The sequence below is a fragment of the Juglans regia genome, chromosome 7 (assembly GCF_001411555.2).
Source record: "Juglans regia cultivar Chandler chromosome 7, Walnut 2.0, whole genome shotgun sequence".
NCBI lineage: Eukaryota > Viridiplantae > Streptophyta > Magnoliopsida > Fagales > Juglandaceae > Juglans > Juglans regia.
Genome location: NC_049907.1, coordinates 6,929,907 through 6,943,841, shown reverse-complemented (window position 1 = coordinate 6,943,841; position 13,935 = coordinate 6,929,907). Strand labels below are relative to the sequence as shown.

Below are 13,935 nucleotides of genomic sequence, written 5' to 3'. Positions count from 1 at the left end.
CTTGAAAACTACCACTCATCATCTTTTTTAACTAGGAAAACACTATAAATATAAAGAAATTTCACAAAAAGATCTCACACACTAATTTGCTTGTGCCACATCTCCACCTATTTTCTTTTCTCTTTCTTTCTCCCCTCCGCCCATGCAACCACCCCTGCCCTCTCCCCATGCCCTCTCTTTGCACTGGCCATGGTGGTTGGGGACCACCTCAGGGTAGGCAAAAGACATCAACAATCCAAGCAGCGCTGCGGGTTTGGAGCTCATGACAGCTAGTCGTGCACGTTGGTGGCTGTGGACCACATTTTGCACACCATGTGCGTTGTCGACCGCGCACTGCTAGGTGGCAAGATCTGAGCCAATGACTTGTCCTTTGGTCTTCTGTGGTGGTCGGAAACCATCCCTAGAGGGCATACAATGCCGGCGAGGAGGGAAAGGGGAGACAAAGAGAGAGGGAAAGGGGGATAAGGGGAGGCACAGAAAGGGGGGGAGAAAGAGAGAGAGAAAAAGAAGAAAGAAAGAAGAAGAGAGACGTGACACACTTGCCATATCAGTGTGTGAGATCTCTTTATATCTCTAGCAATCCTCTTTTAACTATATATTATTCTTTTATCCTCGATGTAAGTACATCAACTGATTGGTAAACGATGGGGGAAATGACGTAGTTAAAATGATAATGAGAAACATTCACCTAATATGTACAATAGCCAGCTTGGTCGTGATCACAAGGCACAAATATTTTCCATTCAACTATATGCATGCTTTAAAATGAGCCAGATTTCCTACTCAAACTTCTCCTGTCTTTAGATTTTCTTCAAACTCTAGAGCCCCGAGAATATAAAAAAGAAAAACACAATAAAAAAGACCGGCCCGTTATTATAGATTTTGCCAGTATATATGTATACTCAGTCGGCCACATGATCAATGATCTCCAGTACTCCCATTATTGTCTCTTCAATTATAATTTTGTATGGATCACAAGAATAGTTTCAAAAGTTGAATAATCAGCTTAAAGAGGAATCGTGCATGGAAGTGTAGCCTTAGGGGACGTCACCATGGAGTCCACCATAAATTTTCTCCATAAACCATCCCCTGGACATGCCAATGTTGTTTCCGAACATACCTCAACTGCTCCTGGAGGAATTGTAGGTTGATATTTGAAGAGCTTTCCGTATTCACTTAGCAAGTGAAACATGTAATCGTACACGAATTCCATTTTCAAATCCTCTTGAATGAACTTGCTTGCCATTTCTGCAATAGCTTGTGCCTGTGTAAATTAAGTTGAAGCACGCAAATTTTATAAGCACATAATGTCTGAAGGAAACGCATGAACATTTTGAGAAGGTTCATAACAAATCCATCTCCCAAATAAAGCCGAACATTTCCTTGGGGTTTGTGAGAGAGGTTTAGTACATACCTTGTCGGTGTTGTCATTGCCCCAGTCGACAGCAGATTTAACATCTGTGCACATATGTGAGGTTCTAATGGGCCAGTAGTGTGTCTTTGAAACCAAGCTTCTTGTGAAAAAGTCATAGTACTTGGGGTCGACTAGCAAGGTCATGGAATCGCATGCCAATATGTATTTCTCACTCACCGACCATGACACTCCTTCTATGTATATTTTATATCTTCACTTGTAATATATGCATACAACAGAGCAGAAAGTCTCATCAATAAAGACTTGCATTAATGCATGGAAGTAAAACTCTCAAATACATATCGATCGATGAGAAAATTACCTGTGGGTGCATTGATCTTCTAGATTGGAGTGCTTGAATCCTTCTTGACGTTCCGCACCCCAGTCCTGAATAAAAAGAAAGTGTCAAAAGTTTCTTTACAAACTCTGATCTGATCGATCCTTTATTAATGTGGTAAAGCGCCCGATTCTATTCATCATGCATATTGGTACTTGCAGTACGTTTAAGGACATGACTAACAAATGAAAATACCAAGAGATATGAGATTTTTATTACTTCTCTATAGAGGCGAGCATTCCATTCATGTTGCTTAGAGAGATTGCATTTCATAAGTTCTCCTCTCCTTGGAGACACATATGGGTTTCCTCTCCAATAAGCATAGGGTTCTCTATCCTTCCACTTGGTCTTCTTGTTGCTTTCTTTTAAGGCCTCCAGCATAATCGTCCATGGCTTTATATTCACCTCAATCCTAGAACCACCGCAAACCAAAAAACAAAAAAAAACTCAAATGAATATATAAATAGCAATGAAATATTAGCCAAGCTATAGATAAGTAATGTTAGAGAGAAGTCACTATTAGATGTATCTATTTTGTACATATGATGTAGTATCATATAGACTATATATTTTTTCAAGTGAATATTAGAAACAATTAACTAGAAATAATCACGCAGTGAGTACAAAATATACACTACTATAATAGCTTCTCTCTGACATTACTACGAGAAGATCAAGAGGCTTTACCAACCCCAGTAGGACCAATCAGGGAATACGATGTCATATGATTCGTCATCTCCACAATAATGAAACACCGGCGGCAGATGCTTGACATGATTATGTTCTCTCTTTAAGATCGCCGGACGGTCTCCACACCAGAACATCAGGTCCAAGTCCGGTACTTTCCCAGGGTACAACCTCAGAAGCTGCACAATCCCCCATATCGTGAAAACATCCCTCGTTTCGTACGCATTTTGGTATCTCTCAACATAAACCTTTCCCTTCACAATCACCACCCTAAAATTTGCAAAATCTCTCGCTCTGTCCACCATGTCCCTCGTGATTCCCGTCCTCTTCCAAGGCCGTAGATCTTCTTGGATCCACCGAGTGTACTGGGGACATGTCACTGCAGACGATTTGTCGGACTGAGATGTCGCGCTCTGGTTGGATGTTGGGCATGTTATTGCAGGGTCCCTATTGGTGCAATTGAATGGGAAGTCGATTTTGATAGCTGGCCTTGGAGGAGTACTTGGCGGAGGAGGAGGAGGAGGCGCCCTAAAGAAGTAATTACCTGCTATATCATACTGACATGTACAGAAGAAAGCAGACATTAGAATGGTAAATTTAATGGATAGATCGACTTTAAATTCAAGTGCTTGAATCAGTTTATTTGTATTTCTCACAGTACTGTAGTTTTGATGATACCCATGAAAGAAACCAATTCATCATTTTACCAATTCTCAATCCAGAAATATATACATTTACATATATATATTAGGCCAAAAGCTTGCATTTGGTAAAGTGACTCGGTTTCCACTTTCCACCAAACAAAGGGAAAACCACGTTCAATCGCACTTTTACTCCATGAAAATGAAACAAGTGCAGCAAGCAATCATTTCTAAAGAAGGTTGGTGGTAATTAAAGAGGAGGGATCGAACATCATTCTTTAGCTGTGGAGCTTTTTAGAGCAATACCAAGTTACCAACTCTCAAAAGAAAGCATATTACTGTTCAATAGAAAGCAGATGCGCCCACGTACAGTATATATATATATATATATATATTTTATGAGAACTGTTACGTATATAAAGAAAATATAAAATAAATTTATGAATTGAAATTTATTAGATCTATTTTATAATAAAAATAATTTTTCAATCTAATATGTCAAATTAAATCAAATCAATTTTTAAATTTATTTTTTGTGTAATCATGGCTAAAGTATTTTACATATTTTATATATATGATCTCAGCAGAATTATCAGTAAAAAGACAAAAACAAAACAGTTCGAAGACCCTGCATCAACCTCCATTAAAGTCAAAAAATGAATGGAACAGTCCGTCTTTGAAAGAAGATCATCATAAATAATTGTGGAAGAGATTGAAAACCAAAGTGAATAATTAGGAGATATGAATTTCATGCAAGATCTTCCAACTCAAAAGCAGAAGTTCATATATCCAAAAAAACAAAACAGATACATACACACACACACACGATCACGAGCTAATTAATCAATTGTTAGCAGAGATCTTGATATAGACAAAAGAAAGAAAAAGAACGATGGAGGAAAGAAATAAAAAGGGCCATAAGAGACTTGCAACATCATTCCAATAGATGAAGATGCTGATGCAGAGGCTGACAAAGAAGAAGGCGGAAACGGTGGCAAGAACCCATCTTTTTCCCGGAGAGGCAGCAGAGAAAGGACCAGTACAACAGAAGCGAGCTCGGCCTCCTCCTCCTCCTCGTGAGCAAAAAGAGCGAACTGAATCAAGATGATCTCCCATCGCGTATTGATCAAACTACGTACCTTTACTACTTCTTCTTATCTTCTTGATCAACAAGAAGATTATTATTATTGTATAACGACATATCATGTAGAAAGATTAGTACTCATTCCGCATGCCCATGTGACCGGGGAAAACTAATTGCTTTGATCTGTTAAATGCTAGCTGAACTTAAGTCAACGTCGACGTACAGATGGCCGAACAAGGATCATGTGTAGATATACTTCTTCTGGCTAGAAAATTCTCTCTGTGTTTCTTTGTTTTTTCCCCCGGCCAGTTTGTAGTAATCCAACATGACTGTCAATTTCTAGTAGAGTAATGATAAATACAAATCTTAAATAGTTAAATTTTATATAAATTTTTTATAAAATAATAAGTCTTATTAATAAATAATAATTTTTTTTATATTTTTTTAAGATAAAATCTATTTTTTTACAAAAATTTATATAAAATTTATCTATTTAACATCTCTACAGGTCATTTCTCTAATAATTTTTACGGCATTAAGCTGTACGAGCATTAATTATACATTGGTGCTGCCAAAACTGGATTCTAATTATTAATGAGCTAGCACTAAATGCAGTGACTTATTGGGTTCAAACTTAATTTTATTGGTTAGAGAAAAGAAATAAGGAATTATTAAATTTTGAAAAATAATACTACTTACAGTTTTAAAGTAAGTAAATTTTACGTATTTTATTTAAAAGAAATATAGTTTATTATTAAAAAAATTATTTTATATATAAATTTTAGATTTATCTATGTTTTTTAAATAAAATTCGCGTGACTATTTTAAAAATACCATATTACAGTACTTATCCCTAGCATCTATCTCACTAGCTATAAAAGAAAAAATGATAAATAATTCGTGCCAACCATGCACATCTACATATACGTGTGTACACGTTTGAGGCAGCTTGTCCTATGATCGAGAAGCCGACCATGTGATTACTGTTCAGTTTGGAAAAAGAGAAAGTAGGTTTGAAATCTTTTTGAATGTTAGGCACGTTTGGACAAAGGCATGAGATAAAATGATTTTAAATAAAAATAAAAATTAATTAAATAAAATATTATTTTTAATATTATTATTATATATTTAAAATTTTAAAAAAATTAAATTATTTATTATATTTTATATAAAATTTTAAATAAATTATAATGATATTACGATATGATTGTATTTATGGCCCTTTTTATTTCTTTCTTCCACCGTTCTTTTTACAAAACTTTCTTATATAAAATTTGGAATGCTTGTATTTATTTTAGAGAAATAATATTTATAATCGTAAATATATAAGTATTGTATAGTTATTTAAAAAAAAAAATAAATATGAAATTTATATAAAAAAATTAATTTTTTAATAATAAATTCTACTCTTTTTTAAAATGACTATATGATATTTAGGTATTTTATATATATAACATTACTCTTTATTTTATAAGAGCTCAATGTTAAACAGTTGGAATACTTAATTTCTAAATATATATAAAAAAAAAGGCAATTTAATGTTCTTATTGCTTTGACTTTGGCAATATTTATTTAAGAGCGGGCTCTCGCTCTAATTGATTGTTAGTTAATTTTTTAATTTATCAATAGTGGTACAACTTGAGAGGTAAAATAATTTATTTCTTTATTTAATTTCCCATGTTTCCACTTGTTTTCTGGACCAATTACTTTTATCGATGAGGTCGTGTAAGGAGGAGGGATCATAAGGAGGAGGCATGGTGCATGGGATTGAATCACTTGGAGACTTCACCATGGATTCCGCCATGAATTTCTCCCAGGTGCCATTTGCTGGGCAAGCCATTATTTCTGAACAAAGCTCCACCGCTCCCGGAGGTATTGATGGTGTGAATTTCAAAAGCTTAGCATATTCATGCATTTAATAAATGAAACATGTAGTTATACACGTTCTCCATCTTTAGATCCTCTTGTATGAATTTGCTTGCTGCCTTCCCAATGGCTTGAGCCTGCAAAGTTCACAAAAAGAAGAAGAAGAAGAAGAAGAAGATTAAAAAAATAAAAAAATAAAAAATCAGGGGCTCAAGTCAGATGTGAAACTGATTTTATATAATATTTTAAATTGATTTTTATGATTTTTTTATATGAATATTTGAATTTCGTAATCTTATCTTAATCATTTAGTGTATTCAAGACAATTTTATGGGTTATATAATGATGTGACAAGTATATTATATAGTAAATTAATAATGGAGAAAAGAATATAATCATGGTGAATTGAAACTAATTCCCATAAATGAACCAATATGGATGGTGACAAAAGAATCAGTAAAGTATGATGGATGGCGTGGGCATGCAGGTATGCTAGCTGTCCATTAGTTAATCAATAAGATAATCTTGTTTTCGACCTTTAGATAGAAACTGTAAAATATATTAAGGAATATTATAAAAATGTACACCCATCTCATTTTTATGAGTTGAAAAAACTAATCCCTTTGTTTAGCAACTTTCCAATATTCTTCTCGAGAATAGTTCCAAAGGCTATCGCATTTTTTTTCTCAATAATTAATTCTTTAATTGTTTATTTCAAATATTCTCTTTCATCGATGAAGCGATAAAAATAAAATGTGAATTTTATATTATTTAATATTAAAATCTTTGGGATATATAAACAACAATAAATATTAAATATTATTAAATCTATTTCTTATATATATATATAAAATCTTTTTAACTGCTTAAAAATTATTTATTAAGGAGTTGTTTGCATTCAAAATCTACTTCAATTCATCTCATCTCATTATTATAATTTTCTTAAATTCTCACACAAAATATAATAAACAATTCAACTTTTTTAAATTTTAAAATAAATTTTTTAAATTTTCACATCAAATATAATAAATAATTCAACTTTTATTATACTATTCACAAACTATCTCAACCCCTTTCTAAATCCAAATCACTTAGAGAATATCATTTTTTGTGATAAAAAAATAAAAATCATATTTCACAAACCATGTGCTTAACAAATATTTCATTCTATAGTACAAAAACAGTAGTAACCCAAAGCAGCTTTTAGATGTGGTAGTACGTACTAAAAAGTAAAACACTCCAAAAGTCAAAAGTCAAAACAATTTCTAGAAAACTTTCTTAAGCTGAATTTAAACAAAATCTCCATAAAAAAATTGAATCAAAATGAAGAGATGAAAATAAATCTTAATAATAAGGGGAGAGAGAGAGAGAGAGAACCTTGAGAGTGTGATTGTTGCCCCATTGGACAGCAAACTTAAGAGAAGAGCACTTGGTGTTGTCCCTAATCGGCCAGTAATGGTGTAATGGCGCCATTCCTCGAATAAAGAAATCATAGTAACGAGGTGTAATGAGCAAAGTCATGGAATCGCATGCTAGAATGTACTTCTCGCTTACGGACCATGCCCATCCTTCTATATATATCTTATATCTGTCCCAGTCCATTAATTTCAAATTAATATTTATTGATGAATTAATAATTCATTTTCATATATATATATATATATATATATAACTACTACGCACCTGTGAGTGCATTGGTTTTCTAGCTTTGATTGTTTGTACCCTTTTTTAGATTCTTGCACCCAGTCCTGAAATTACAACATGCCATAATTAGCAGTCTTACTATATATTACCCTTTAAAGGTAACAAATTTCTTGTTCTCTAAAAGTGATTTTCAAAACTGTTTTCTTAAAATACAATTAGAATTGACAAGAAAAGTTATATATATATATATATATATCAGTAGTGCTATATATAATTATAATTTTTATTTATATTTTAACTTATAAGATTTATTTTGTCAGTTTTATTTTTAAATTCAAAATTTAAATTTTAAATTTTAAAATTTTAAACATAACATGTAAAAAAGTAAATTTTTTTTTTTTTATAAATTTTTCTTAAATGCAAATAGTATTTATATATATATATATGTGACCTGTATATATAAGCGGGTGTTCCAGTCATCTTTGTCAGAGACATTGCACTTCAGAAGGTCTCTTCTAGTGGGAGCCACATTGGGATTCCCTCTCCAATAAGCGTAGGGTACCCTGTCCATCCATTTGGTACTTTTGTTACTTCTTTTATGTCCTCTAACAGACTTCCCCATGGCCTTATGTTGGTCTCAGCCCTATATAAAATACATGATAAGGCAACGCAAATTACCTTTTTTTCAAAAATAAAACAAATCTGTCCTCTCTCTCTCGATTTGTCTTCTCTTAACTCAAAATTTGTCAATGATTTTTCCTCAACTATATATTCAGTCAAAATCAACCAACTTTGTGAACAGTTCAGGTTAAACAAGCAATAAGTCAAGATAATCTTAAATAATAAAAAAGCAATAAGTCAAGATAATCTTAAATAATAAAAAAGCAATAAGTCAAGATAATCTTAAATAATAAAAAAGCAATAAATCGAGATAATCTTAAATAATAAAAAAAGGCTAGAAAAGAGAGAGAATGCATGTATATAACCACTTTACCAGCCCCAGAAAGACCAATCCGGGAACACAATATCCAAACTCCAGCCGTCCGAACAGTACCGAAACAATGGCGGCGGGCGGGCATTTGGGTGGCGAAAGTCCTTCGCTCGGACGACCGGCCGATCGTCACAGTCGAACATGAGGTCCAAGTCCGGCAATCTCCCCGGGTACCATCTCAGAAGCTGCAGAATCCCCCACAAAGTGAACATGGATCTTGACTGTATCGACGGCCTGTACATCTCCACGTAGGCCTTCCCGTCCACGATCACAAGCCTGAAATGGGCAGTCTTCCGGGCCCCTTCCACCATGTCCCTCGTGATTCCGGTGCCCTTCCAGTGCCGGAGATCTTCGTGGATCCATCTGAAGAATGATGGGCATGTTGTGTCTGATATTGGTACTGGACGGTCATGAGGATTGGTACTGGGTTTGTGGGATGTCGGGTAATCTCTTGGACATGTTTTTGTTAGGTTTCCTCTGGTGCATTTGAGTGGGAATTCTTGCTTTTGCGTTGAGTTTGATTTTTCTCTGATCAGGATTAATGGTTTCTGGGTGGAGACCGTACATGAAAATACAGACTGCCAATCATGCACGCACACAAAAAATACCAGTTCATCAATGAGATGTGAAATTTGGTTTTAAATTTGGAGCAGTGTTAGAGGCAAGTAAGGGCCGGCACATTTCTTTCAAAAAATAGGGCATGCATGTGCATGACTTGTAATTATTTTAGTTATTTTATATTTATTTAATTATTTTAAATGAATGTGCATGACTTCATGTATATCTTAAAATTGTAAATATTATTTACCTTAAATTTGATTGATAAAGTTGTCGCTCTTTTATATACCACATGAACAAGAAAAACGTTTATTATAGACAAAAATATCATATATATATATATATATATATATATATAGGAAAATGCAATAACAACAACAACTTTAGTACTCATTCTCGGAAAAACGGTTAGTAACATTAATTACTTTGTACAAACTCATGATGCATGTGACATTAATCTAGCTAGTACCACGTAACGACAACGACGTAGACAATTAATCCAAGTGTCCACATGTTACGTACGCGTGTATCAACCTAAATAATAATAATAAAAAAATTTACTCAGTCATTCCAAACACCTAAAAAAAAAACTTTTACCCATATAGAGTCTCAAACACTTTACATACATACTATATACATCAAACATAATTATTTTTTTTTTATTTTTTTTCTTAACAAGTATGTGGTCATGTAAAGATGATAATTAGAAGAATTCAATTAATTTAGTATGAATAAAAAAAAATTAAATGTGATGTGTGATGTATAGATTAATGAACAGCAAAGTTAGCTAGTAATAAAAATATAAAAAGTATGACTTATTATTATTATTATTGTCTGCCTTTTCCATTTGGGTGACTGACCCTACACGCATTCACCTACGAGGTTGGGCCATTCCATGTATGAGATATGACCAATTTGATTGACCATGGTGCATGACTGATCAAGGTCGTGAGTCTACACGCTCATGATCCACATCATCGGCCTGCATCATAATTTTTTATAATTTTCTTGATTACAAATATTTTTACAATGCATAAATATATTTGTAATTGATTAATACTATCAATTCTATTTTTTAATAGGTTATTAAATATCTAATTAAATATTTAAACGTTTATAAACGCTTTGTTTTGGGATGGCTAATGTTTGAAATTAATTAAGCTTCATCCTAGCTAAGCGATGCAAAAGAAAAAACCATATACAGCAAGACACTTGATAACTATATATGCCAAGATATATAAGAATATACTATGAAAATATATGGTTGAAAATGATCAGAAGGACTTACAGCATCAATCCAGCCTGCAAAAACCATGGAACAGACAAGGATGAGGAAGATCACAGCAGCTGTTGCAACTGATCTCTTCTTTATAACTATGGGTTGCCAACGTGTTGCAGTAAAATGCATATTATTATTATGCATTGCTCCTGGCCCATTATTCCACAGCATCATCAACGTATTAGGTTTATGTTGTTTCTCATAATTGCTCGATTTCATGATCACCCTTTTATGTACAGTCACTAATTTCTAACCCCAGCTTCAAGAAAAAAAAAAAAAAAAAATGGTCTGTGATTGCAGCAGCTAGCGCTCCTAAAACTGAATGTTACGGCCTTCAGGCGTGCTCAATCTTCGTGTACTTTGGTGATTTCCTCGATCGAGCCGACCTCGTACCTTCATATAAAAAAAATGAAAATATTAAAAGAGAAAACGCGCGGTACCCAACAGTACTGTGAAAATCTTAAGAACAAGCATCAACTATGTTGGTGTTTCATGCATATATATATATATATATGTGTGTGTGTGTGTGTGTCAGGTCGAATCAGCTGAGGAAATTATGATTCCTAGATTGTAAAAGGTTAAATTCACGTTCCATGTCATACCCATGATTTGCTCCCTGATGCATGGATTGCGTGCAAGTTTCCACAAGTTAGAAGAAGAGAGTGCAAGCTAAGCTGCATGCCTAGCTTGGACTTAAACCGCGCCCAAGGAGATAAAATTAAGGTGCCACTGATTGCGGGAAGAGGGCACTGATCAATATTGCTGACTGCTGACTGCTGACTGCTGACTGATAAAATAAAGACGCCCGTCGGCCATGATCAGAAGCTAGAAACTGTACTTGTTTTTCTTTCCACTATAATATACATATATAAATGTAATAATCTGATCCAATAAATTGAGTTGAATCACTATCATTGATTTAATTAGTCAAACGTAACTGGCCCGTTGGCTACTTTACTTTGAAAGAACATCTTTTATCAAACCGACGCATGATTGCTAGCTGTCAAGTTGATCGAGTCAGTATCAAAGTGAGCACGTTTTCATTGAAATTTGTATTTATAAGGTACTTGAGCCACACTTTCCATGATGTTATTGATCATATTAAATTGAAATATTCAGCAAAAACACAAAAAAAAATAGATTATAAAAAATTTATAGGTGAAAAGAATTTATCAAAAAAAACTCCATAGGTAAAAGAAATATATATATTTCAAATTTTAGAAAAATAAAATTTTTATAATTTAACTTGTATCCTACGTACACATCTGCATGCATGATGAATTACCAGAATTAAGTAGATGATCAGCTGGAAGAAAGCTAGAAAATGTGAATAAAGATCATGAAGATGATGACGACGGTTAAAGACCAAATCAGGATCTTAAAGGAGATCAGGACGGCCTGGATCGAGGAGATCATGCATGTCGGCCTCATGATCTCCGCCTCGTGATGATCATGCACAAAGGACGATGATCAGTTTCTTCACTCCGGCCGAGGGATTAAAATCGTGAAATCGATCCAAACAGTACTACTTGTCGTAGAAGTGATTAATTATAAGAAACGTGAATACTATAACTCATGAATCACCTCCATTTTGATCGTTACAATTGAAGAAACGACCAAAATCAGCCATGTTCTTAGACGTCACTCAATCCCCCGGCTGGCCTTTTGAATTTTCACGAGTTTAATATATATCGATTGCAGAGAGAATATCGTTATAATAGGGGAAAAGGACGGCCACCTCATGATCTCTAGTTTTCTGTTGATCTATATATGTTCTAATTAAGTTGCAAGAGTCATGATCTCTTCCAAGTCTTCGCTTCATGATCAAGATTAGGCTCAATATTAGAAAAGGCCACATGAAAATAAAAGTATTAATTATATTGATAATGCAATAAACAAAATATAATTAATCCAGCAATTCTTCTAATTACCTAAGCAGCTTGATACTTTTGTAAAGTAGAATTGTAGAAAGTCTCAAAGCTAATTCAATAGATTAGACGATTTACAAGAAAGTTTACCCAATTTTCTAAGTATTAATTGCTACATTAATGCCAAGATCAATCAATTAATTAATTAGGACATCCTTTATTATAAGAAAATTATTTATTTGTGATCAATTAATTTTAATAAAATGACTATTTATAACTAAAATTAATTACAAAAAATCTTTTAATTATAATAAATTAATTATAAAAGTTTATTTTTTTTATAGTGCGTTATCAAAAACCCAAATAATAAATAAAACTGCTGGCTCTAACAAGAAGTCAACAACTTTATTTATTTTATTTAAGTTGGATTATTAATTTGAGAGTTTGAATTCCTGATCTGATAACGTTTTCAGCACGTAATCCATTGAATATCAGGAATTAATTTCAAACTCTCAAATCAATCCAACTTACGTAAAGCCTCAGAAAAATCCATTGAATATGAGGAGTTTGTCGTACACGACTTTCTTGCTTTCTTTCTTAAGGCCGCCTGAGAGCATTGTATCCTAGCTAGCCAAATTTCGGTGTCTACCCAAATTTTGATTAAGTAATTTTAAAGTACTTTATATTAGAGTAGTCAAAATTTGGTCGGTCACTATTGATCGTTAAAATAATATTTTATTTTAAAAATATTCTTAATAGCTGCTATTAGATAATTATGTTGAAAAAAAAATAGTTAGAAAATAATAATTTTATGTAAAAATCAAATTATTAATTAATATATAAAGTATATTTGTAAAATATAAAAAAAATATTATTAAAATATCTAATATTATATTATTATTTTAATTTTTGGATCGATAGTCCAATGTGGATTAACCTCTCAAATGACTTTGACTTTAACCAAAACCTCAATTTTTAATCAAATTTTAGACTTAACAATAGCTAGGCTATCGTCAATGCTCTAACTAGGCTCTAACCAGGCTGTCATATACGATGCTTCAAATAAGGCACTAACATTCCTTACGTGCTATATATTGTCATAATTATGTCAAAGCATTAGCATTGGTCTATTTCATTTTTTTGCTAATATCATTCTTTTTTCTGTCTTGTTTAGAATTATTTTTCATCATATTTTACGGATCTATCGGTTATATTTCATATTTTTATCAAATAAAATTATTTTATTTAATTTATCATAATTTATAATGCATACTTTTTTGATAATTTACCTACCATAAAAAAATTATCAGAAGTTAATACGTATAACACGAGATGTGTGACCAAATTTACCTACTATAAAAATAAGCAAAACAATAAACTCATTATCAAACACCAGATAGAATATTATTTGCGTGAGAATATGATATCAGCTTTAAATATTATTTAACGAGTGTAGTAAGAAAATAGTTGATATAGATTAGGTTTCAAAAATCATTACCTAAAGGGATTTTGATAAAGAAAAATTCTTTTAAGCAGTCCTACATCACACACCTTGCTTTTATTTTT

The 13,935-nt window shown here is 32.7% G+C and overlaps 1 protein-coding gene and 1 pseudogene across 1 annotated transcript; both read right to left on the bottom strand.

The window, feature by feature from the left end:
• Nucleotides 1-709: 709 nt before the first annotated feature.
• LOC109005717 (protein O-glucosyltransferase 1-like) lies at nucleotides 710-4,504 on the bottom strand. Its single transcript, XM_018984763.2, has 6 exons — nucleotides 4,010-4,504; nucleotides 2,439-2,995; nucleotides 1,971-2,163; nucleotides 1,737-1,801; nucleotides 1,415-1,625; nucleotides 710-1,264 (listed from the first exon to the last, which is right to left on the bottom strand). The coding sequence occupies exons 1-6, from the start codon at nucleotides 4,193-4,195 to the stop codon at nucleotides 1,007-1,009; spliced, it is 1,470 nt and encodes a 489-aa protein (XP_018840308.1). The 5' UTR covers nucleotides 4,196-4,504; the 3' UTR covers nucleotides 710-1,006.
• Nucleotides 4,505-5,820: 1,316 nt separating this feature from the next.
• On the bottom strand, nucleotides 5,821-11,227 carry LOC109005715 (annotated as a pseudogene).
• Nucleotides 11,228-13,935: the final 2,708 nt, after the last annotated feature.

Excerpts from the sequence above, each read along its gene's own strand:
- LOC109005717 (XM_018984763.2), bottom strand. The coding sequence starts at position 4,195 with ATGGGAGATCATCTTGATTCAGTTCGCTCTTTTTGCTCACGAGGAGGA. Across the intron at positions 2,164-2,438 it reads GATTGGTCCTACTGGGGTTG|GATTGAGGTGAATATAAAGC; the intron begins GTAAAGCCTCTT and ends CGGTGGTTCTAG. Across the intron at positions 1,265-1,414 it reads GCAATGACAACACCGACAAG|GCACAAGCTATTGCAGAAAT; the intron begins GTATGTACTAAA and ends TAATTTACACAG.